The 27,984-nt window shown below is 26.6% G+C and overlaps 1 protein-coding gene across 12 annotated transcripts in view; it reads left to right on the top strand.

Annotated features, from left to right (window-relative positions):
- Window positions 1-27,984, top strand: part of LOC147810118 (uncharacterized) — a 57,678-nt gene that overhangs the window by 6,955 nt on the left and 22,739 nt on the right. For 8 of the 12 annotated variants that reach the window (XM_087165019.1, XM_087165013.1, XM_087165012.1 and 5 more), the window contains 5 exons: window positions 9,417-9,537; window positions 11,358-11,431; window positions 12,780-12,896; window positions 15,463-15,647; window positions 22,807-22,950. In XM_087165019.1, the coding sequence (XP_087021145.1) occupies window positions 9,417-9,537; window positions 11,358-11,398 (162 nt within the window). In that variant the 3' untranslated portion in view covers window positions 11,399-11,431; window positions 12,780-12,896; window positions 15,463-15,647; window positions 22,807-22,950. The remainder of the gene's footprint in view (window positions 1-9,416; window positions 9,538-11,357; window positions 11,432-12,779; window positions 12,897-15,462; window positions 15,648-22,806; window positions 22,951-27,984) is intronic. The other 4 variants (XM_087165020.1, XM_087165023.1, XM_087165021.1 and 1 more) reach the window with 2 other exon arrangements.

Here is a 27,984-nt window from a genome sequence, read left to right as displayed (position 1 = left end):
TCATTGAAAATATTACTGATAGATTGGGAGATTTGGATAAAATCGAAATGTTCAATATATTTATACCTAGCAGGATGCCCCATAGTTCGGAAGAATTACAGCATTATGGTGTAAAGGAAATCCGTTGCATTTTCAATTTGTTTTCGGAATCTCCCAGAAAAGATTTTCAGTTTACAGAAACTGAATTACTTTGTGAATAAGGATTATTTAAGCACATCTTAATGCAACAATGTAAAAATATGTCATTTAATGAATTACTTTTATTTTTATATACCAATGATGTGTCTGAACAGTACCCATTAATAACTTCTGTTATAGAGTATTGTGCAACAATACCAATGCACACTGTTGACTGTGAAAGGGGCTTTAGCTGCCTTAATTTTATAAAAACTAATATTCGAAACAGGTTGTTAATCAACCATGTAAACAATTTGTTAATGATTAATATTGAGGGCCCTGAAAGTGCATTTAACTTTCAAGAAGCATTTGTAAAATGGGCAAACATGAAAGAAAGGAAGATTGTTAATTATAAACCAAAATGTTTTGATAAATAATAAATGTGTTTTTTTTGTTGTAGGTATTATTTTTGATATTCTTGTACATTACGCTATTCTTTGTCAGATAACTTACAGTACTTGTTTGATATAAAGTAATTTTATAAGCCTAATGGCATTTTAGCATTTTGCTAAAACTTTTTTTCAGATTTTAGCTTTTTTGCTAATGAATTTTTAGACTCAGCTTAAACCCTGTCTAGAATTCTTTAAAAGAGAAAATAAATTGAAGAGTCAAGCTAATGAAAATAAAAATGGAGTATGTTCATATTTAGAGCCAGGTAAAGGAAATGCTTGATATGATGATATATTTGGTTAATCCCTCCACCGGTATTTCCTTGCTTACTTGTTTATTAGAACTATTTTGACTAGCGGGATTTTTTCTGATTATTAAATTATTTTTATTATGTTGTGAATATAAAAAAAATTTCTGAGCATTTTATTTTATGTTTTACTACTGTGATTTAACTGTATCATTAATACAGGAACCTCCAATTATAAAATCACTGAATTGTAAAATTAACTGCTTTTTGCTATTAATTCTGCAAGAACGGAATCATTTTAATATCAAACTATGTAAAAACCATCTTCTAATAAAATTATTACTGTTATGTAAAGACAAAATTTTGTAAGGCTTTTGTTTAAAACAATGAAAAACTTTGCTTTATTTTGTTTGAATGATTAGAATTATCTATATTCTCAAGTTTTGAATATGTATGAAGAATAAATTTTTGTCTGTTCTCTATGAACAAAGTTACTGGTATTGATTGTATTTTGTGTTGAAATTGAAGGACAAAAGTTGCAAAAAATTAAGAAAAAGGGAGTCTAAAGGAATCCAAAAGAAAACTGTTTATGTGCTAAGAAAAATTGTAAAATGCCTATCATTCAATGTCATGAATCCTGAATCATTCAATCAGGTGAATCTTAACTTCAATGAATTTTAGAAGAACTCTTGATTTCTTAAAATTTTATTTACAGAAAAGAAAAGGATATTTAATGTTTTAGAAACTCTTATATGCTTTCAAACTATGGTGAATCTTTAATTTGAAATTTTGCTTATCAAATATAATATTTTAAAACCCTCCTATAAGTTAAAAAATGTAGCTCATGTTAGTGTCAAATGTAGGTTTTGTAAAAATAAAACATAAATGTAGTAATCAATTTAGTTTTTAATCAATTTAATTTAGTTAAACTTTTTCCTACATTTTGGGTTTTAAAATTTGTTGCTTTTTAAAATCAAGTGTTCTCAAAACGAATGTGATTTTAATAGGCAGCATGCACTGTATTTATGTTTATCTTAGTAATATCATCTTAAATTAATTGCAAATTTAATTTAAATTTAAATAATAATTTAACCCAACTGTGATTTTTTTTTTGTAAAATGTTGTGAACATTCCTCTGTTTTGTGAGTGAACATTCCTCTCAGTTTGCTAAAGGAATTATAGGATTGTTGTATCTATGTCCTCAAGAAGTGACTCACTTGCGCGAAGAATTGCTTGTAGCAGCCCGTCATATTTTAGCTACAGAGCTAAGAGATAGTTAAAGCTTTTTTTAATTACTTAAATATGTCTTGTTTTTTTCCTTTATTCTGAAACATATTTTTTTTTCTTTAATTTTAAATAAATGACTCATTTTTTTCAATTTTTATTTTTTTTACTTTTGATACCATTTGAAAAATATTGTTTGAAATGTTCTCGATGTCTACTATTTCTTCTTATTTTTTGAGAAATTCTTTAATTTTTGTCCCATTTTCAGAATTTTGCATATCTAAAAATTAATAACTCTAAGGAAGGGAAATTTAATAAAGATATAATAGCAGGATTTTTTAAAAAAAGAATAGCAAAATTATATTTTAAAACAGTCTTTCTCAGTCTTAAATAATTTATAATTTAAGTACTATTATTTTAAAAATAAACTGTTATTATGTATCTATTATTTGCCAAGATGGAGTAAAATACTTTTCATAACTATGAACAAGCAACTAAAAAAAGGTTTTACTCAACGGCATAATTTCTATTAATGTTTAAATTAAGTCAATAGTCAATTAGGAATTCATCTCATAATGAACTTAATGTTGATAATAGATTGAAGTTTACAAATCAATGACTAGCAATGAAGAAACTTTTAAAACAAAAATTTAGTTACAGTTTTGAATTGCCTTTGCATGAGAAAATGCAATTACTGTTTCCTCACTTAAATGCTTTAAAAACACACAAAGATCATAAATTATTTTCTAATAAATAAATAATTAATTAAAATATCATAGAAAATATTTTAAATGATATTTTATTGAAAAGTTATTTACTGTTTTAAAGAAAATAGATAACATCGCATAGAAAATATGCATTTTCTGAAAATTTTCGTATATTTTGTGCCTACAACCAGTGAACTTTTAAAAATGGATCAATTATGTTTTAAAAAAATTGATGATGTGTGTCATTTTTAATATCTTTGTGGATTATGCATGAATTTGCTAATTCGCACTTTGTGGCCCATTCTACTCCCAGAATAATCGGGAGTTTACTATGTAGCTAAAAAATATTGACAAATAACTTAATCTGAAATCACTAACTTTTGTATTATGTAAGACTTTTTTTCTTTTTTTAAGAAACCAAATATCCTTTTATTATATATTAAAATATATAATATTATAGTTTTTTTTAAAATAAGACTAAGTAAAAGATCCTAATTGAAATTACGAGATTTAGATCTTAAAGTAGTTAAAATTACAACTTAAACATTTATGCAAATATTCTAAATTCTTTTGATTTAAAAAAGGAAAGCAAAATATATTGATCGAACATCGAATGAAAATTATGAAAATAAAAATACACTTAAGCTTTGAGAAAATATAGTTTTTTGAAACTAATTAGTTTTTTTTTCTGTCGGTACCTAAAAAATGAGCAAAATAAGATCTTCATTTTTAACTCTGCTAAATTTCTCTTAACATTGTACAATTTTGATATTCTGAATCTCTTCTGGCAAGAAAAGAAATTTTAATGTGTTATCCTATTTACAAATAAATTTAGTTAAATTTAATATAATTACTAATATCAATATAACTTTCTTTTCTTATGATGCAACTTACAAAATGTATATCACACATTTAAAAAAAAATTAATTCATAAAAAGCATTTTTTCAGTTATATTAACATTTACATAAATAAAATACTTTAGTTTTAATCATATAAATTATAAATTCTCAAAGAAATAAAACTTATTTCTCGTTGTTTAATATTGTTTATTTTTAGTGTAAATTTTTTCATAGAAGCATTTATTGAGTTTTTCAAAATTCTTATGCGAAATTTAATAATTTTTCTGTTAATTAAGTAATAAATCAGAAAACGGATTTATTTGTAAATATGTTTTAGATCTTCAATTACTTGTTCTATATCACTAACTTATATTGTCTGATTTTAAATAAAATTATTTTTGTAGCAGATTTTCTACGTACTCTTGAGCAAAGGTAATAGGTTTTTCTCTACCAAAAAAGTATTTAGTTTAACATTAACATAAACCAAGTAGTTAAAATCACAAAATTTGCTTTTGAAGAAAAGTTTTAGTTAAAAAGTGGCTTCTTCATTTGCACTACTAACTTTAATTACTCATTATGATCAAAATTGTGATATGTTGATTGTTCCTTTTGTTAAATACCTCATAATAAAATAATTATACCCCTGGGAGCAAATTTTTTGTTGTATTTATACAAGTACTTGATCTTAATTAATTCCAATAATGCATAAATATCGTGTATGTAATTTCCAGTTTTTTAATCTTTTTAACTGAGTTCACAACTAATATATATATATATATATATATATATATATATATATATATATATATATATATATATATATATATATATATATATATATATATATATATATATATATATATATATATATATATATATATATATATATATATATATATATATATATATATATATATATAATGTTATTTTTAAAAGAACTAAAACATAAGAATGAAAATTTATGTGATCCAAAATATTAAAATATTTCATTAAAAACACTACAATTCATTTATAAAAGGTGGGAAAAAAAGTGTCTTATTTTTTACCATCACCTTTAGCTTTGATCACTGCATATAAACAATGTTGCATGGAATAAGCAAGTGTTTGGCAATTTTCTTTCAAGTCTTAGTAGTCCTATTGCTTTTCATTAGCTCAACTTTTTTTATTAGAGCAACTTCTTATAGTTTTTTCTTTAATATCCAAAACTTTGGGTAAGATCTGGGAAATTGGTAATAACTTGCTACTGTGGCATTGTAATTTTGTGTTAAGCGAGATCTTAAAATATTTTAATGTATGATGTGAGGCTAGTTGGATAATAAAATCATCTTCATTTGTTCTCATGCAATTCCATACGATCACATTAGCTTCATGGACTTTTTCCGATACTGTTGTATAATTGCTTATCCAAACTCAAATGCCTTGATTTCCATAAGAGGCACAAAACATAGTTTCCTCACTAATATTCTCTTTCAGTCCATCAATCCCCATAATAAACTTGATTTGCATCATCACTTTCTAGTAAGCTTTTGTTTTATTGTCTCAAATAGTTTTGTTTTAGAAAAACATGAGATTGAAGATGCTGAATTGATTTTTTTTAAATTTTACTCTTCAGCTTTTTTTTCCAATTTGTTTTTGGTTACCATTAAAATGATTATTTTGATTTATTCTACTGATACTGTTATATGATTCTTGATGAGAATAATCTGAATTGTTAGCTATATATGTTTGAATTTTACCTGTTGATATGAGTCATTAACTCTGAGTTTTATTGATTCTGAAATATCAGGAAAAACTTTCAATTTCGAAACAATCATAAAGCAGAGAAATTCAAATTAATTGTTTAACAAATCAATAAATTATTTTTCTTTATATTTCAGTAGACCAAATTATATGTTTTTTAGTTTGCCCTTTGTCTTTTTTAAAAGTAGTTAGACAAATGTCTGCTGTTCAGAAAAATGTTCTTATTTTTTCTTTAATTTTTCCTTAGCCTACTATAAAGTCTGTATTGTATGACATATTCTGTTTTTTTCTCAAGTGCAGTCTATTATTTTTCAAGTCAAGATAATCGTTCATATGATTTTAAATAAAATATTAAGAAAATATTCCAGCATAAAATTATAATAATTTTGTATTTTACTAGTAAAATAAGCTTGTTTTGCAAAAAGTATCGACCTTCAGAAGAAAAGTTTTTTTGAAAACTGACTGACCCTAAATTTTCATTATAAAAACTTTTTGTTAGACTTCTAAACTTATAAGTCCGTATAATTTTAAATTGATAATTTTTATTTAGTAAGAGTCAGATATTATTAAACCATTTAAATGTTTGGCATATGTTTATTTTGTCCTAAATTAAAGTACATCAAAATCAGGGGAGCTTCTATATAAAGAAATAAACTAATACAGTATATATACATAGTGCTCAGTAAAGTTAAAGTATCTAACTTCCAAACAGTTGCAGCTATTTTAAAATGTCTGCATCTATTAAAGTGTCTAGGTATTGTAAAATAGCTAGGTACTGCATGTTTATATTACTTAGAAAGCCAACTGGAAGAAAGTTGGGGATTTGTGTTCCTATCTTGACAAGCGATGGGATCTATCCTTATGAGATATGAGGAAAAGTAATGATGATAATTATTTTGAGTTCTTTGTTAGAAACTAGTTATTTTATCTGGATCATGTAAGGTCTTTAAAAATTATTTCACATTTTGTAAATGTATGTAGAGCTTAAAAATATTTTTTGAGTGCTTAAAAAGTACTTTTTTCACTTATTTTTGAGATGCTTGGCTACACACCCTGGAAAAGTTCGTTGAGTTCTTAAAATGATCATAGTACAGTAAAAATTGCTAAATCCAAACTTGTGCATAAAAAGTAAATATGTTTAGTTAAACCTATTTGCATATAAAAATCCTTATAACTTCCAAACTTCAATACCTTTACTTGTTTTTATATCTGATGCATATTAATTAATTTTTTTTAAATAAATGGTAATTTAAAAGTTTTTATATGAAAACTTTCAGTTTTGTATTTTTGGCTTTTTTTTTAATCATATTCAGAATAAAACAATATGCAGGACCTATTTAATAGCAATTTTAAGCACACAAATGCGTAAAATTGTATTTTTTTACGCACTTATTTCTTCTCTCTCTTATTGTCTTATTACTTCTAAATTTTAAAATCTAGCTTTGGGTCTTGCCTTTTTTGATATTATTTAAAAAAAAAAGCACATGAAAAAATACATAACTTTGCTTGACAGCTATGCATTGAAAAGTGCAAATTAAAATATAAAGCTTTTAAAGCTCTTGTCTTTTGAGAGAAATTATTATTTCATCATTGACTATTTGAATGTCTTCAAATTCTGTTCTGGCACCAAAAACTTGGTTCGGATTTAAAAACTAGAATTTTTAATTATTTATTTTCTTTTGATCGTGTTCAATTTAGAATAAAGGAAACTTGCAAAACATTACCTCACTTGCCCAGACAGCAGCATCAGATGCTTAAATATTTATTAGTTTAAATTTTTATTGTTTTTTTCTTCATTAAATCACATTAAGTATTAAACTTTTGGTTCTATTGACATGAACAAATTCATCAGAAACTACACCTCCCTGTCAAGATAGCATAGTTTAAGTTTTGTACCACTCTGACCTCTTCTGTAAATTCAAGATAGCTGCAAAAGCTCACATTGAACTTAAAATATCTACATTTTTCTATAATTTTTGAAACAATTAACAGCTTTACTCTAAATATTTTCATGTTCACTTATTTTGATAGAATGATTCTATAAACTTTTTTCCAATTCTAAGTAATAAAGACTCCTAGTTTTACTAGTTCTTTAGCTTTGTGATTAACGGAGTAAATATGATGTAAGTACTAATTTTTACCATTCTGCCCTTCTCCCAGCAATTGATTTCCAGCTCTTTACTTTTAAGATGGTAAAATCTTCATCCACATAGTCTTTCCATCTCATTTTGGGCCTTCCTCTTGGCCTTTTATTGGAGGGGGTTGCATTAAAGACTCTTAATGCTGTTCATTCTGGGCTCATTCTCACTACATGCCTGGCTCATCTCATTCTACTTAGTTTAATAGATTTAATGATATCATCACTATTAAAGATCTTATATATTTCAAAATTATATCTTTTTCTCCAGTTGTTGTTATTGAGGCGCCAAAGATGGTTCGTAGGACCTTCCTTTCGAAGGTTGCTAATAACTTTTCTTCCCTTTTTGTTAAAGTCCATGTCTCTGAATCATAAGTCAAAACTGACTTGATTAATACCTAATAAAGTAAAGTAAAATCTTCATCTTTCTTTTCATTAAGTGAGATTTCAACAATGATATTAAACCATAGAAGCAGCGATTGACTGCGATTATTCTTTTTCTGATTTCAGGATTAATGTCATTATGATAGTTTATTTCTGATCCTAGATAAGTAAAATTTTTTACAAATTCAAATTTAAAAGAATCTATTTCAAACAATTTAGGGGTATTTCCCATTATACCACAATACATATATTTTGTTTTCTCCACATTCTCATCAGTGCAGTCCAAGATCTTGTGATGATGTCTACATCATCGGTGTAAGCTAAAATCTGCTCTGATTTATTAAATATAGTACCTGGAGTATTTTTGCCAGCATCTCTTATAACTTTTTCTAAGGCTATGTTAAACAAAAGACATGCTAAGTCTGTGTACCAACAGCAAGGAAATGTGGCATATTTATAACTTAAAGCACTAAGAAGGTCAGTGTTATAGCTTTCTATTATGAACTGTTCAAGCGGGATAAGCAAACAAAATAGAATTTTCTGACTAGTTAAGCATTGCCCATTGTTTTGAATTTAATTTTGACAATTCAATTTTTCAAATATTTTTAATATGACATTATGACATCAGTAGTGATATTTGTTAGCTTACAGATCTATTTGTAAAAAAAAAAAGAAAAAAAAAGAAAGAAAGGAGTTCACTACTAATACATTGAATTATTTTTTAATTGCTATGGTAGTATTTTATTCATTTTACAACATGATAACTACTTCAATTTCTTTCTTGTTTCATGAAGTTATTCTCTTTTTAAGGAAAGAAAAACACTATATTGCATTTAAATATTAATTTCATGTTAAATTTTATCTCTGAAGTCTATGAATAACAGTTCTTCATCAGTATGTGTGCTGTGGCGAGCATTGGATGAAGCTTTGGTGCCTGATATATAGTGGCTGTCAAATTTCATAATTAATTTGTCTTGCAAGACACAGGAAATGTTACTGTTATACACTGAAGAGCCAAAAAAACTGGTATACCTGCCTAATATCTTCTGAACATCACGTTGCAAGGCATCCCAAATATATTCAATAATGTTCATGTCTGGGGATTTTGGTGGCCAGCGGCACTCTTCTGAATTTAGACACTTCCGCTGGCCACTAAAATCCCCAGACATGAACTTTATTGAACATATTTGGGATGCCTTCCAACGTGATGTTCAGAAGATATCCCCGTCCCCTCTTACTCCCACTTATGGACAGCCCTGCAGGATTCATGGTGTCAATTATCTCCAGCACTACTTCACACATTGATCGAATCCATGCCACGTCGTGTTGCGGCGCTTCTGCGTACTCGCGGGTACCCTACACGTTATTAGGCAGGTATACCAGTTTTTTTGGCTCTTCAGTGTAAATGTTTGACTGGCTAATAATAAAACCCAAAGAATATAAGATAGTGTGATTCTCCAAAAATGCTTTTTATTTAAAAGTATTCTTGTTCTGAAGGTTATATTTTTGTTCAAATTGTATTTTTATGCATCTGACATTCATTGCTTGAAAACATTTTGTTTCTCGGCAGGTAAGCTGCACTGATTCTCTTCTAACGGATCAGCGTTTGAATCCCAGCCCTCCTTCTTCTACCAGTTCCTCTTGTAGGTCAACGTCTTCTTCTGTATCCATACCTCCAGGCAGAGTCAGAAGTAAGTTATATATTTGTCTATTTTAAATTAAATTCTAAAGGCTTTTTCTCATTCCAATTTAGAAAAAAATTGTTTTCATAGGATTTTTTTTTTATTAAAATTTAAACATACTTTCTTGAATTTTTGGTGGTCAGCCAACAATTATCTATTCAGAATTCAACTAAATTATTTACACTAAATTAATTTATACATTTTATGAGATATTAATCATTAATTTTTGTAGAGAAGAAAAGCAAACTCTTTCTTTTTGAAGTAGCAAACTTTTTATGTTCTTCCTTATTTTATGACTCATTTTAGTTAATGTTTACATAAAAGATTTTGACTGAATTACCTTATGTATAGTGCGCAAAATAAAAAGGACAACCCTGAATAGCTTTTGATTTAATATGATCGGATCTTCACCTTTTAGGACTCAATCTTAATGGTTCAAGAGGGTGACCTCAAATATGCTGATTAAGTAGTGCAGATGATGTTTTAAGTCACACACATAGATGTATTTTCTCTGTATGAACATACTTTTTTTGTTGATGGTTTTGAATTTGTCTCCTAGAATATAGGATCTAGCGGTATTCTGGAAAATATAGTCCCAATAGTCTGGTCAAGAGACCCGTCCAAAGTTTAAACCCCTGAATGTTAATTTTACCTTTTATGTATTTCACCTTCAGTCTGAGAACTTTTTAAGCAAATTGAAAAGTTTTTGCTTATAATTATAAAATTTTTTTTTAAGGATTACATGTATAATATAACTTTAGTATGCATATATAATTTTTTTTATTTAATAGTAGTAGTCAAAAAAACTATTGAATTGTAAGGTATATAAGTTTTTGGATCATTTTAAAGAATGCAGTTGTAAATTTCTAAATGTAAAATTTTAGCGAAATCATTCGAATAGTTTCTGAAAAATCAAATTTTGAAGAAGATTTATTTTTAAAATTTAATTTCTCTAGAAATTATTCCATCAATTTTGCTCAAATTTTTTTATTTTTCCAGGCAAAAATACAATTTTTAAAATAATGTCAAAATTGTATACCGTACGATTCAATTATTTTTACTACTAAATAAAATAATAAGTTTTCACTAAAAATATTTGTTGTATGGAATTATCTTTGGCTAAACTAAGTTAATAATTATAATTAAAATTCTTCAATTTGCTTAAATATTTTTCGAGATGTGGCGAAATACGCTAAAAGTAAAATTAACATTAAAGGGTCCAAACTATTGAGGCCATATTTCCGAGACTGCTGCTACTCCTATATTTTAAGTGCCCGAATTTCAAATCTTTCAAAAACTTTATTTTTTTATCAGATTTCGTAACTTAAAATGTCATTGGCACTAATTAATTAGCAATATTTGATGTCACCCCCTCAAACCATTAAGTTTAGTTTTAGAACTGATCATTAAATCGAAAGTTATTCAAGGTGATCCATTTATTTTTTTGTGCACTGTATATATTCATCATCTTTGTAATTATTAAACTAAAATGAAGTAGCCTAACAATCCCTGAAACTTTATTTTATAAAAATTTAATGGTAATAAGATACAAATCTTTCAATCTATAGAACTTGGTTGTTTGTAAACACTTGATTTTGTAAGTTCTGGAAATCACTCTGAGATTACCTCTGAATTTCAGAATCTGGACACTGTTAAAACTATCTGACTAAACAAAGTTTTAAAATTAAAAATAGTATATTTTGTAATTCTTTTGCGATAAAATTCACTTTTAATGTATTTAAATGAATAAAATAATTTATTTTTTCTTTTTAAAAATAGTCTGGTATATAAATACTTTACATAAGAAATGTTCTGAATCTTTTTGTTAGGTTATCACTATGACAGAACAACTGTTAGTTTACGATTTTAGCCATAGATAAGACCATTCAATTAATAATACTTAGTGAGTATTTATTAATTTTTATTATTTTATTTAATAATAATCAAAAGAAATTTTAACTAAAAAATATGCATATGATGTCTAATTTATAGCATATTATAAAATCAATGAAATTTTGCATGTTTCTTGGCCTTAATTTCACTACAAAATGTTTTTGGGGTTACTGAGGCGTTATGTTAGGGTAGCTAAGGCAAAGTAACCCAGGTCAGAGGGAAGATACTGTACAAAGATAACTTTGGGGCTTTAGCACAAGGTTGATCTCTTTACTAAACCAAATTTCCCCAACTGCATAGTAAGGAAAGGAGTGAAAAGAAACAAAGGTTACCCAGATCTAAAACAGATGGAGATTCATAGTGTTCGATTAATGTCAGGTGAAAAAAATGATGGGTTGATGTACAACAGGCTGTATTGCTTAGACGGTAGAAATGCTGAAATACCTTTAGAAAAATATCACATTAACTACTAAGGATGCTTTTGTTTCTTAAAAGAAAACATTTAATAATTTTAAGAGCTGGTAACGAAAAAACTTTTCTCCTCTGACTTTGAATTTTCTTCCGAACCTCGTTAACACGAAATTTGCGGGACTATCAGAATTATTTATGTCAACCAGATTTCATCTTATCCGATATATTATGAACACAATTTATTACGTACTGTTAATACATATCATATACTACGCTTGTGTACCAAACAAATTAAAATAAGCTTAAAAATTTCAATAACTTTATTTAACTATTTTATTTATTTACCCATCTGCTACTCCTAACAAACGTGGATAATAGAAATCGCATTCCTCAAAATGAATAATTAGCACATTATGCACATGCTTCTTATCTGTGTTGTGACCTTTCATGTAAAGCGATAATTAGTAAGAAATATTCATGTTAAATATTATGTAAAATGCAATAATAATTTATTGCTGACTCTCGGGACCAAACATATATTTCATGTAAAGCGATATTTATCCCTAAGTGGTTTGCATTAATAAGGTTTGACAGTATTTCCTTTTTTTTTCGTATGAAAAAACTTTGATATTTTTACCTTTTTCATTCATGTAGGAAGTTATAAACAGAAAAGAATAAAAGATATTGTAGTCAACATATTTACAACTAACTTCGTAACTACCCTTGGAAATTCTCTTAAGTTCTACTTTAGAACAGAGAATTCCTTTTTTGATTCTAGTTACTGTTTTACCTTTTGCCTGGCAGTGTATTCATGTCATGATGTCTTATAGTAATTGTCGCTTGTCTTGATGGTATTTCTTGATTTTATTCATTAAGTATCAAAAATATATCGTAACTGGTTTTATATATTTACTTATAAATTATATTCAAAACTTATTTTTAATTAGTATGAGCAATTTCAAGAAGATTTGCTCCTGACACTGCTGCACCTACTCCATCACTTACAGCTAAAGAATGGCTGAATGGAAAAAACTGAAATCCTATTCTGATATCCATGTATGTAGGTATGGTAATAGTCATTGTATGTTTCGTAATAACTCTAGGTAAAAAAAAATTAAACTGCATAGCTGTCAGCTTTCATGAAAACATTAGAAGATTCCTAACTTTTGGGGAAATCTTTTATGCTCATAGAAAATATTCAAGTCTTACAAACTTTTGAATTATTTTTTTTAACAAAATCAAAAAAATTTTGAAATTTTAAATATTGCTACAAATTCTGCATTACATTTTCATTCAGTTGAGCTTTAGTAATCAAGCATTCAGATGCATTTTTGAAGCTACAGATTTAAAATACCACTTTATTAGAGTGAGCATATTTTTTGTTTCTTCTATCTAAGAGAAAATTGTCTGCATGTATGTAGTGTATATAAAATCTTAGTGCTGTTAGAATTTTAATGTTGTCTGAATTTTAAGCTCATTTTTTGTTTACTTTGAAATAACAAGGAAAAGCCTGTAGTTACTCTGAATGTTTCCTTTTATTTCATATAGTGTGCCTTATGAAAAGCCTTTTTTTTAAATTTTGTAAAAAAGGTGATAAAACCTGCAGAAATAAATTATTAAATTATACTTACATTATTAAATTATACTTATATATAGGTATTTTGTGTGAAAAAATATAAATTGTGTTCTCAAAACACAAGAAACATTTTTAAACAAATCTATATATCATAATCTCTATATATCTTCAATTTCATTGAAGATATTTAACGATATCACTATTGGCAAAAAAATATCTAAATTCACAATTGTAAATATTTTGTAATTTCAAAAATGCATTTTCGAAATGTTTCAAAGTACTCATTCACTTTTTCAATGATAATATAATTAAAAAAAAAAACTAATGAACTTTTCTGGAATACAATTGATTAACTTCCAGAAATTAAAAGAACACATCTATGTAAATAGCATGTTGATTTCTCTCTGTTTATTAGTTATGGATTAAAAGCATGTGTAATGAAATATTCTTGCTGCATTTTGTATTATTATATGCCCTTAAAGGTGCTTTTTTTTTGGTGTTTGTAAGAAGTGCTTAGTTTTCTATCTTTTAAAAGAAATTTTTTTCCTTGCCGTGTCAATTTAAATTCTAAATCTTCATGCAAAATACAAAAAATGCTTGATTTTCACAATTTTCTCTGCAATATTTATCAGAAACTAGTTATTTTATCACAATCATGTAAAGTTTTTTAAAAGTTTTTGAATTTTATTGATTTTATGTTTATAAATTAAGAACTTTAAACAATTGAAAATTTTTTTATTAGTACACAGATCCTAATTATGATTTTTCTTTTGGAAAGTGATTAAAAATATTTTTTGAGTGCTAAAAAAGTACTTAAAAGGTGCTTATTTTGTGTTAAAAAATATGGCTGAGCACTCTGTTATTACAGTTTGGTCTCCTTTTAAAAAAAACTTATTTACAGTCTTTTCTTTTCCCCTGATTCTAGTTAGTAACAAAAGCCTTGTATTTGAAGGCAATACTGTTTAATATAGCATCTGCATCTTATTTTACAACTCAGCTTCTTTCTTATTAAAAAAAATTATAAATTTTCTGCACTGTCTAAAATTTCTTAAAATGTAAAGATACCATATTTTTGTAAATATTGCTAGTTACATATTCAGCCTATATTTTTGACTAATTGTCCCTGATTGATTATTAAGATCACGGACAAAACCTAAAACTAATAAAATAAGAGCATTCTCATTATCCTGTTACATTGCCTACCACATCATTAGTGTATTACTTCATGTTTTCTTCTTATTTTTAAGATTATTTCCAAATTTTTTTTTCTTCTTTTTAGTTGGGTTTAACAATAAAAAAAACGGCTTTTTGTAGCGATTCAGAAAACCGGAAAAATCAGTTATCCCGAATAGCGATCGTCCCGACCGTTCCGGATAATCGGTTCCCGACTGTATTAATTTTTAACTACTAAGTATATTTGATTTTGTACTAAACATTTGATTTTTGCAATGAAAAAAAAGTTTGATAATTTATGTACCCAAATCATCAAAATAACTTATAAGTTAAAAGGTTGAAGAAATGTTGTGTGAAACTGCTGATGTATTGGGTTGTGTAGTTGATTAATTGAGCTGCAAGTTCTGAATTTGTTTATTCTTTATTTTTCACCCTGATATCATGAATTACTCCATACATGAATAAAACTTTTGATCTCGATGTATTCCTTAAATCAGTATGTATTAATATTTGTTTGAATTGCCATTTTTATTTGCAGTCTCTTTTACTGCTTAAAATAACTAACTAACAGAAAACCAGTTTATTTATTTTAGTGAAAGTAAAGAAATTCCCGATTTCAACTAACAACTAGTTTTAAAGGGACCAATTTAGCAAAGTTGTGTCTATTTAGAAGCAACACAACTTTGCATAGCTTGACAGTTTGCTTAGCTAGAAGCAAAAGTTTGAAGTGGTACCTACGGAAATTAAAATAATGGGCAGTTTTTCACAAAGTATCTATTTTATTAATTTTTAAAAAAAATAAAGATTGTTTATTGTTTACAGCTGTATTACTTTGCTGAATATTGTTTACAGCTGTATTACTTTGTTTAAATTTTATTCAGGGTACTTTATGAAGGAAAGGAGAAAGTCATGGCTCACAGTGAAGTGGTCCTAAATACACCAGGTGGTCATTTAGCAAATGTAAATAATAGTGGTTCAAAAACTTTTTACATATCGGAGGGCACCTGAAAATGATCCCTGCAATCAACTAGTTGTTACTGATATATGTATCATATTAGCAAGTAAGGTAATTTATCTTTGCTTCTTCTATTGTCTCTTTTTAATCAGCTTCCAATATCAGTTTAAACATATGGCTAAAAAATTTTTAATAATAGCTTTTTATTGTGTTAAAAAGTTTTTTTTTCCTGCAGATTTATTTTTAAAAATTTAGAAGGTAACGCCATGAAAGGTCTTTAAAATAATGGTGGTTTGTTTGTTCAGACCTCTAAAATCTGTTTCAAACTAACATTAAGGCTGCATTTTTAAAAGCTCATTTGCAATGTTTTTTTTTTTTTTTTTTTTGCTAATAACAATTTCTTCATTGTTTTTAAGATTTTTTTAAAATTGCTGCTGTGAGTATGCAACAGCTATTCTTGACTGTTAGGTTAAGTTTAACCTATCTTTTGCCAGCTCCATCTATGATTATTTTGAATATAAAAGAAAGCATCAATATGGAGAAAAGCCACAGTTTTGGGAAAATGAATAGTATTTATGCTCTAATTTTTTAATATTTAAAAACTTCAATGCTGCATTACCTTAGCTCAAAAAATTTGCAAAATATGAGAGTAAGGCATTTGCTTGGATAATTTTTATATGGGTGGAAAAATGACGCTAGATTGGCAATTTTTAAAAAGTATGCCAACTTTTAAAATATTTAAGTTATTTGTCTGTTCTAGAGCCTTTTTAATTTTTCAAGTGCGAGACACTTAAAGTTTGACTTTTTTGTTTGTTTTTTTTGGGTTGAGAGTTTTAAAAAAAACCATTTGCCAGTTAAAAAATTATCGCTTGACCAGCTGACCATTTTGGTCAATAGACTGTAACGGGATGGTATACTAATTTAGTTTGGTATTTTTTTCCTGTGTTGCTCACATAAAATAACATACTTATTCATGATTGTAAATGTTATATATTCTCTTTAGTTAATAATCTAAATTCACTTTAATAACTTTTTTTTGTGATTAATATTTAATATAATGATCTGGAGTAAATGTTTAATTTTTAACCTGCTTATTAAATTTTTTATAATTATAAAATTTTGCTTTATATAATGCTAAATTTCATTGCCTCATTTGCAGTTTTTATTATTAGTTTATAAAATGTGCCTATGCAGTTTATTAAATTTATTTTATTCAATAAATGAATAAGTGTTAGACGGTGTATTTTTAATTTTTATTTATCTATTTTTGATTTAATAGATGCATGTGAGTAAATCTGAAAATATGTACATACTCATGAAATCTTTGTTATTAGGCCAGTGACTATTTTTCTACTATTGCCATAATTTTCTTTTATTAATATTAACAATGAAGATTTGATGTATTTATCTATCTAGCATTTTCTTTGGTATTAGGTTGAGTTAATAATAACTTCTGTATAGAAAATTGAAAGTGCATGCTAATAGAGGTGAATTCTGTTTCTAGTTTTAATATATCTATTTTATTATTCTCTCCCACTAATGTCATCCAATTATATTTTCTTTTACTTTTTATTTTAAATTTTTTAGTAGTATTGTTGAATTAGTATAAATATCTCTTAAACGGTGAGAATATAGTGAAATTGGATATGATTTTGCTTTATCAAAGTGTAAGTAATCTGCAAGGAATGCCTACAAAGATAGATGAATGAAGGCATTAAGCTAGTAAAAGAGACATGAAAACAAAATAACTAGCAACCTTAAAAAGCAACACCAATTACCCACTCAGCACATATGATAATCTTTGATTAAAATTCATAGTGGCTCAGGGGATAGAGTGTTCGCTTTCCAATCAGGTAAACCGTATTCGAATCTCTGCAACAGCTGGTCAATGTGAACTCTGCACCCGGCTCGTACCAACCATATTGCCAACGTAAAATATCCTCAGTGGTAGCCAGATCATGGGTTAGAGTCCCTTTTTACCGTTAGGCTAACCATGGGAGGTTTTTATGGCTTTCCTGCCCATGTAACGCAAATGCGGGTTAGTTTCATCTAAAAGTCCTCCACGAAGGCTTGGTCCCCTTGTCTTCTGGATTGGGTTCAAAATTACAATGATACTTAGTTGAATATTAGTAGCCATAAACCTAAAAATTGGGTTGACTATTCATCAACAGTTGTAAATTTTAAATAAAATCCTTGATTAAGTTGCCATAATGGGTCTGTGTGTACCTCTTTTAGGTTTGATTGAGGCACTGATGCTACACCTCTTTCCTTATGTTGGATAAAATTGGGACAGATCCTTTGCTTACCAAAATCTTGGTAAATGAACTGCCATTGTTAATTCTAAATCTTCTCATAGGCAGTCGTTCAACAGCATCAGTCGCTAATGCTTGATATTAATGATTGTCACATATGCTTTATATATAATGGTATGCCACACATGTTTATTGCCAAATCAAATTTCCTTTGTCATAATCTTAGCGTGGTTTATTTCCCTTCCTGTAAACATTTAAACCAATTAAAAACAATTTTTCTATTATTAGACGTCATTTTGGTGCTCCTGGACCAACATTGCATAATCTACATTTTCTGAGGCTGTTAACCAATAAATGTTTTCATATTTATTCACTGTTAATTTCAATTTTATGTTAGATTTTTCGAACAAGCAGCTCAACCACTCCTGTCAGGCTAATCTAATCTTTGCTTTTAGCCATTCCCCACGGATATAATCCTGGCATCTTAAGTTATGTTGCTTTACTTTATTTCTTAACCATCCACCAAACCATTTAGACTCAACCTGTATTAGAAACACATACTAAGAAACCATGTTGTGAATATTAATGTGTGTATAATTATAAATTGAAATTAGTACATTTTATCAGAATTTCCATAATTTAAATTGAAGTAAATTTGAATTCTTTATGTTTTAATACCATGAGAACATTAATGTTGTAAAAGGACAAATTTTTTATTTCCCCCCCCTCCCAAAATTTGTATGTTTAAGATTAAAAAAATTATTAAAAATGTATTTTTTGGAATGAAAATCCACCTCATGCATTTTTTAAAATCAACAGAAATTTAAATAAAGGAGTGGTAAGTATCTTTTTTTTTTCTCCAATGGTATGAAATACTATATGATATATCTTAACTACTACTTTTAATAAGTTATTGCTTTTTGGTGACTTGTGATTGAAATTATCTTCATAACTTATCTTTCAGAATATTTGCGTTCTTGAGCTGACATGATCCTAAAGCATACTTGTCATATTTCTCTTTTTTTCCCTTCCTTTTTAACATAATTTATTAGATCCTTTTTTTTTTTGTTACCTTGCCAGGATTGGGACTCCATGTTGAAAATAAGGAAAACCTGGAAAATACAGGGAATTTAAAAATCATCTAAATTAATGGGGAAAATGCAGGGTTTTTTTTTTTTTTTTACAAACTTGGAATTTTGTTTCTTATTTTCGTCTTACGAAAAATTTCAACCACTCAAAAGTGATCTATGTGATATTTAAGGATGATATTTTAGCTGTATTAAACTATTTAAATTACTTATAGCATTAATTAAGTATGTTCATCTGTTCTTTTTTTTTTCTTAAGTTTTTTAGCAATTAACACCAATGTAATAGCCCAAAATAGCTCACACAAGAGCACAGTAATTGTTGTGTTGCTTCTTAATATATTGTGTATAATATGTACACATAAAACACAGGGAATTTTGTTTCTTCTTGAGTGTTAACCCTGCTTACTCAGTTAGCACAACATATAGCTGTGATGTTGATACTCAGCACAATTTATAGCTGATTTTAAACAATATACATGTTATAAAACTGAAACATTCAATTAGTTCTATATTTATAATTATTTTTCATATGTTTTCTCCTTCTATGTTGTTTTTGGATAGAAAGAGTCCATTATAATAGTAAATACCATTTTCAAATTCTCATTATGTTTTTAAGAAATTCAACCTAACAAGTAGAGATTTTTTTTTCTTCTGAATTCATGAAAGTACTTGTTTAAATAATTTATGTTTAAAAATAAAATGCTATTTACAAATAAAATGTTTCAACTGTACAAAATACGTAGAGATGAAATTCTTTGATCGTTTTGCAGATTGCTTTGGTTTGTTGATTGAATTCTAATTCTTAATTAAATTCTTATTTTGCAGTTAATTGAAACTTAATTAAACATTTTGATGAAATGTCTTATCTATATTTTTGTTTAAAAATATTAATATTACAATTAAAATAGTTAAGATTTTATGATTTTAAATCAATGAATATTTTTTTCTGTTAAGTATTTTCATCAATATGTTTTTAAAGATCCAGCTTATTTTTAAATGGAGAAAAGTATAACTGTTTTGTGTGAAATCACTCAGTATTTTTCTTAAGTTATCTTACAAACTGCTCTGAAGTATTGTATTTTGCTAAAAGTTACAGGGAACTGGGATAAGATTCAGATTTCAAATCAGCCTGAAAAAGAAGTTTTTGACCTAGAAAAATTGAAGACTTAGAATTTTTTTTTTTTTTTCTTTTTGAAGTATGACTTAAATTTGGATTTTGATTTATTTTTGGTTTAGATCTGAATTTTTTCGAAAGGTTTGAAGGTGATTAGCCATAAACAGTCTTATGTTTGAAATTCTATAAAATGTGAAAGGGCCACATTTGTATATGAACTTAACACAGAGTTTTTTTTTTTTCTAAAATTCCAATTTGATTAAAAGGCATTGAAATTTTAAGTGCCTCTTTTGCAATTCTTTTTCTCCCCCTCCCCATGTTTTTGTTGTCGATTTGCCTTAAATTATACTGTGTTGCCTAGCATCTATAAGACATAGAAACTTAAAATTATGAAGATGTGAAGAATAGTACACAAAATGTTCTAAGGAATTAGGTATATATGATTCAATTGTTAGTTTAAGAATTATTAACTGTTAAACTTGTAATAAAAAAAGAAGAAAAAAAAACACATGTTCGTCAATCTACTATCTGTAGAAACGTAACTTCAGAGGTAAAATTTAATTAACTAGTTGTACCATTTTATACTTTGATTTATTCTCAGCCTTTTTAAAAATTCCCATTTGTTCAAAAGCTATTGCAAACTTAAGTCAGTTTTTTTTTTCAGCTTATTTTTCTTTAAATATCGACTATTTATCCATCATTGTAAAAAAATTTATTTTTCCCGCACCAAATCTTAATATCTTTAATTTAAAAATTCTTGCTAGAGTAGATGTCAGTCTGAAGTAGCAAAAAGAAAAAAAGAGATTGTGTGTTGCCCATTATAAATCTTAACATTTATAGTGACATTTTTAAAAATAAAATTCAATGCAGAGTTTCCTATTTTAGTTATAGGACAAGTAAAATTACTTCTCATTTATTTACATGTTAACGAAATATTCTGTGTTTTTGTGGAAAATATTGATGTTTAAGAAATAAACAGTAAGGAATGAAAATCAATTATGAGGGTTGGAAAGCGGAGATTCCCAGTATACTAAATTTGTTAAGTGTAATTTCTCTAGGTATCTTAAATATAAATTTTTATTTTATTTTAAGTGTATGTAAAATAAAATAAACTTATTCTTAGTAAATGAAAAGTTTTTTTTTTTTTTTTTTTGAAGGAAAAGTTTTTGTTAGAGAAGTATTAATTTAACGGGGGAAGAAAGCTTTATTTCAAACCTAAAGCTTTTGTTGTATTTATGGAGAGCATATTTGTAAAGAAAGCACATTTTATGTCATCTTTAATTAAACAATCAACCTCGTAAGTGTCCCAGTTATTATTATCATTCGAAAAATTGAGAATATATATATATATATATATATATATATTTAAAAGAAAGTTTTTTTCTGAATTCAATTAAAACTTTTTTCACTCCAAAAATACTTGGACTAACATAATCTTACCATTTAATAAGTTATAAATCTCAATATTTATAGGAAAATTTTTAAAAAGAAAACTTAAGAGTTAGTTATAAGTACTATTCCCAATTTTAGTTGTTATATATTTCATCCACAAATAAAGCAAAGCCTCCTAATATATTAAATTTGTTAAGTGTAATCTCTTTTGATATTTTAAATTTTAAAAAAATATATATTTATTTTAAATGTATTTAAAAAAACAACTTATCTGTGTAAAAGAAAAGTTTTTTTTTTAAAAAAAGAAGTATTAATTTAAAGTGGAAAAAAAGAAGTGCATCACCTTTATTTCAAACCAAAAGCTTTAATTTTTTTTCACTGGAGAGCATATTCGTAAAGAAAGCACATTTGATTAAACAATCATCTTCGCAAGTGTCCTAGTTTTTTCCTTTAAAAACAAAACAAAAAATTTATGAAAAAAAAAAGAGTTTTTTCTGAATTTAATTAGAGCCTTTTTCCACTCCAGAAGTACTCAGACTATCTCTTAGTACATTTATCCACTGATATTCCTACATTTATTGATTTTTCAAAAGAAATCAATTAAAATAATAAAAAGAGAAAAAGTTAATATGTAAAAGATCCTTTTGCAATAAATTTCTAGATAACTCCCTGGCATTACAGTCCATGTTGGACCATGGTCTCACTAACAATTTTCCTCCAAAGTCGCCTGTCTTTAGCTCTTTGTTTCCAGTTTTGGACTTTTAGAGTCTTAAAGTCTTTTTCTACCTCGTAACCATCTCTTGGCCGGTCTTCCTCTTTTCTTCTGGCACTGCCCCTTGAATATTTTCTTAATGCCTCTGTTTTCCTCCATTCTTTCAAGGTGTCCTAGCCATTGACTTCTCTTTGCTTTTACGTAATTTATTATACCTTTTTCTTTAAATGGTCTTGTAATTTCAAAATTGTATCGTCTTCTCCACAGATCACCCTCTTTGACCGGACCAAAAGTAGTTCTAAGAATTTTTCTTTCCCGGGTAATCAGCTTTTTTTTCTTGTTTTGGATTGGAGTCAATGTCTCTGATCCATGGATAAAGGTTGGTCTGATTATAGTTTTATGAACCTGAAGCCTCGTTATTACTTTTGATGTTAGCAATCTCTTAAGTGCAAAATAACTGCGATTTTTAGCATTTAATCTTTGCTTAATCTCTGGCATAATATCATCGCTTTCAGTGACAACTGAACCCAAGTACTTAAATTCCCTAACTCAATAAATTTCACTTAGAATATTATTTGACATGTCTTCAATTTAATATCGTAAAAACAATTATAATTTTAATTGCATACTTTATTAGTTATTTATTTTTATCTTCTAGGCTTACTAAATATTTAGCTTTTTATCTGCACATTTTTAATTTTGTTCTTTTTAGGGGTGCTTCTTTTATTCAGTTGCTAAAAAATGTCGGACCTGACAAATGCTTTAAAGTCCTACTGTTTGCCCTGACTGAACAAAAGATACTATTCTATTCATGGGGCCTGATGTTTTGACTAGTGTAGCAGAAGCTGTAGTAATGGTAACTGTTTTTCTGTGTAGATTTATAAGACTCCTTTTAAGCATCAGAGGAAATTTTCTCTTTTCACGCTTGCTATTAAAATGTGTATTACCGATAATTAGACCAAATTAATTGTTTTGTTCTTCTAAAAATTACCATGACACGTTAGGTGTGTAGTGATTGGCTCACGGCTAGAGAGCGAGTTGTTCACGCCCCTAATTAAATAATTAAAATGAAGAGTATATGCATATTTATATAACCGTCATTGTACAGCCGACCCAATTTTTGGGTTTACTACTATTAACGTTCACCTCTGTATCCTAAGTATAAAGTTAAGTAAGGTTTGTCAACAGCTCACAGACTGAAAATTTTATTTTCAATCATTAAAAGAAATTCACTAATTTTGCTTTCTAGAAGCATAGTAGCCTTTTTATGCTAATTATATATATTATATTATTTTCTTATTTATATTAGGCTAATTTATAAACTTAAAAATTATTCTATCAATGCACACACATAAAATTAAGATAGAAGCAAGTTAAGACAAAGCAGAAATGGTGAAAATCAGAACTCATTTGTCTTGTATACAGTTAAAAACAAATTTTGTGATTACAGTTAAAATATATTTTATAGTTGCCCCACTTAATAAATATGAACTGTTATTTAAGAAAAGTCAATTAGCTATTTATTAGCAATTTTTTATACTATTTATAAGAAGACATGACAATGATCAGGAATTACCCCAGTGATCAATAATTACCCCATCTATAAGGGGCAACATTTGATAGAGTTTCCTATAATCAATTATAATGTTTACAGTAGATGTGAAACAATTAAACAAAAGCTTACACTATTTTTAAATCAAAGAAAAAGAAAGTAACTCAAAATATTTATTATTAAGAGAAGGAGGAGGATCTTTGCAGAAATGTACACATTTTGAAACCCATCTTTGAAATGAAAAATACAGAAAGCAGTTTAAAAGATACTTATTTTGTTAGATTAAACAAAAAACTATTATTAAGTAAATGTAGTTATACTTTAGGAAAGTGTACAAGCATTCTTGTCCATGTCTCAAATTAAAAAAATATATTTATATTTTTGTAAATAAAACTTAGATGATCATTATTTTCCCCAGAAGCACACCAGTGATTGTGAATTATTACACTCTATTTTACAAAATATGGGATTAAATTCATGTCACTGAGACAAAATAATGTTTCACTATATGTTCTTACCTTCTTTTCTGTTGACTACTGGATTGGCATTTCTTGGATCTTTCATCCTGTCTTTCCATAAAAGAAAAGGAATTAATTAGAATATGATCGTCATAAAAACAGTTAAAAATCAACAAAATCAAAACTGTTTCTTATATTTTATAATTTTTGTTACAAACAATTTTTTTACTTAAATGAAATTAATTTTGATTTAAATGAAGGAGAAAGATCATGTATTAAAATTATGGCAAATATTTTTATTTTTAGTAACTGACAATAAATTGAATGTTTAACAACTATCTTTTTTATGCTCATTGCATATTGTATTTTAGCATAAACTACTGATGATTTTGATTAAAAATAATTATCATTGGAAAAGACTATAAAATTTGGTAATGAATTGTAGGGGAAAATTTAGAGGACAGGTCTAAATCTAAAGTGAATAATTAGACTTGAAATTTTAACTTATTATGCATCGTTTTTTGAAGTTGGATAAAATATGTGAACTACTAAATATTTAATAATATTATAATAAAATTACAAAATAATAATAAGTTAAATATTTTTCTAAAATAATGAAGTTGTTTTTAAAGTGAAAAATTTTCTCTTCAAATTTTTTTAAATTCTAATTTAGAAAAAGAATAAGATATGTATGAAAAAAATAAGACATTAGCCAATTAGAATTAAAATAAATAGATAAATTCTAAATAAAGCTTTTGTCATTAAGGCCTCCCACTCAATTTTAGAAATAAAATTTCCTGAATTTTTGAGGAAAGTTTCCAACAATTTCTGGATTATATATTTCATCTACACAGTTATCATCACAAATTAAATTTTAATTGAACAATTAATTAAAGTTACTTTATTGTTGAAAATATATCAAATATAAGTTTCTTAAAAACAAAATTTTTAAACGTGAAGGCTGAACAAGTATATTTTAGAATTGACAACTATATAAAAACAGATAAAAACTTGAAATAGTAAATTAAAATAATAACCATGAAATAATATTTTAATTTCAATTCAAAAAAATTGAACCTTAATTTTGAAGTAAATTAATTTTATAACAAATTTAATTTTACAACGTAATAATAGTTTTATAACAAATTAATTCATTTTATAACAAATTTAATTGTAAAATTAAACTTAATATAAAGATTAGAAATGTTCTCATACCTTTACAGCAATTCATTAAATGCAAAAAAAAAAAGATAAAAACAACAAAATGAAAATTAGAAATAAGGCCCTTCTATTTAATATGTCATTTTGTTATTCATTTATTTAGTAAACAAAATATATTATATTGAGTATCAAAACAAATAAATTGTTTATAAATATTTGTTTCATTTATTTATTTTTTGGTGGTTTAAAAGTTATTTAAAATTACTTCTCATATCTAATCAAAAGTAGTTTTTGGAACAATAATTGACACCCGCGGATTAGATTATTCAAATAATGTTTTTTTACAGCCCTTCAAAGAAAAAAAATGGCTACCGAAATTAAGCAAATTATTAAATTAAGCAATGCTTCTGAAAAGTGAAAGAAACATTTGTTATTAATGGCTAAGAAATTATAAATTCTTCTTTTATTAGATAGAGTTAATTGAACTTTTATTTATGAAAAAAATCTTCTAATTCATTTTAAAACTAAACTAGCAGCTTACAGGAGAGTATAAAATGAAATAGCCAACTAAAAAATTATTGTTATAAAACATAATTTCTAAAAACTTAACAAATACAATTAAAACGAATAAAACTAATTATAAAAAGTATGTGATTAATAAAATAAATGCATTAGCTGAAGAGAAAAAACATTTTACTTACTTGCTCTTTTAAAGTGTTTAGTTCTCTCTTTTTGCAAAGAGGAAGTAGACCCCTTTGGGACTAGGGACTAAGCAAAGATTCATTTGGCGAGAAAGTTTTAAAAAATGGAGTATTTATCTCCTTTTTTTAAAAAACTTTCTCTCCAAAAGAATCTCTACAATCAAGGACCACCTGCTGGGCAGATTTTCCATACTTGAAAAGAATGTTTCTTAGAATTGGGGGTAGGGGACAAAATGTGCTTCCTTCCCGTCTCTCTCCCACATTCTTTTTACTTCAAGGACTTCAAACATACTTATCTGGTGATTTCAAACAGTAATCAATATCTATTTTGAATTATTAAAAACTATTTCTGGTCCTCTTAATGAAAAACTAATATGCACTGAAACCTTTTATTAAATATTAGCGATAAGCAAGCTTACTAAATTAAAAAATTATTGAAATCAAAATTCATTTCAGTACTTTTCGTAAGCAAATTTTTTATACATATAAACTGGGAAATAATGCTTACATATATGTTTTGATTGGCGGAGCAGTAAATTAGAATATCGTTTCTTTATAATAACAGTAAAGCTGCTATAATTAAACACATTTAAGTAAATAAACCATTTTTTTTGTTTTTCATCAGCTTTTCAACAGTTTTAGTATGTAAAAAACATGTTCTCTTTTTATGAAATATTTTTTATAAATAATTAAGTATCTTTAATTAGGCAAATTTATTTACATTAGCAAACTGGCTGTGCAAAATACAAAATTAGTATTGCAAAATTATAAATTAATAAAAAATATATATTTTTTCGTCCAAAAGTCTTTATTAATTATTTCCCTCGTTAAAAAAAAAATATTATGTTTTTTCTGAATGAATGCATAAAGACTGTGTTATTTTATATCATTCACTTACATCACTAAATAATAATTATATTTTTGATTGAAAGCTAATTATCACAAAGATTTAAAATCCTAAATAGCCAACTGCAACAAATTCATTGCCTTGGATACTTAAACAAGAATTTGAAGTTACTTTACTTTTCCACTAAATACTTACTTCTTTTAACTATCTTCATAAGGATAATGATGTTCTTTTAACTTTCTTACAGATGATATTCTATTTAGCTATGCAGATTTATACTTTCTATGGCGTTAAAATTCACGATTTTTCAATTCTTCGTAACTTAACAAAAAAACTTTACTTTAACTTTAAAACTTTATTTTATTTACGTTTAAGCAACGACATTGATTTTAGAAATCCATTATTAGTTTTCACACAGTTTTAAAACATGCATAGAATATTTTTGAAATAACATCAGTTTTTATTTTGTTATTATTCGCATTACTATAACTTGTAAAAAAAGTTATTTTTTCTTTATCATTTGAAACTTTAAATATTTTATTAAATGCATAGTTAAAAATTACCTGTCTATTTTTTGTTCAAAAATAATTCCACTTATACAAAAATAAAAACCAGCAGGCTTTACCCTTTTCTTACTCCGCTCACCAACTCCCGTAATTGCTTATCATTCATTCATCATTGTTTTTTTTCTTTATATATACTTCCTTAAGCTGCAGTATTTTTCACTTTTCACAAAACACATAACATTTTATTTTCAAAATATATAAGTATTGTAGCTTTATGTAAGAACATTTTGTTAAGCATAATGAAATAGAGGATTTAATAAATTCAAAAAATAATTATCTCTACTTGAAAAAAAAAAAAACTGACTTACAGAATAGAGATTGTGTAATTCAATTGGAAAAAATAATGAGAAGTAATTTTAATCGTTAACAAGACTTATCAAAGTTTAAATAGGGAATGGTTTTAATGTTATTTATTAAGTTTATTGCTTTTAAAGATGTCAATATAAATGTTAAGAGTGATATTAGGCAACATACAAATCTCTCTCTCGCTGTCTTTCGCTACTTTTGATTGACAACAAATTGAGCGCAAGCTTATAAAATAAATATTTTATGACCATTGATAAATAGTCAATATTGAAAGCAAAAAAAAGAAAAAAACTTTAAGA

The sequence above is a fragment of the Parasteatoda tepidariorum genome, chromosome 5, assembly GCF_982258835.1.
Source record: "Parasteatoda tepidariorum strain Cologne lab strain chromosome 5, Ptep-v5.0, whole genome shotgun sequence".
NCBI lineage: Eukaryota > Metazoa > Arthropoda > Arachnida > Araneae > Theridiidae > Parasteatoda > Parasteatoda tepidariorum.
This window is presented reverse-complemented; position numbering and strand designations above follow the sequence as displayed.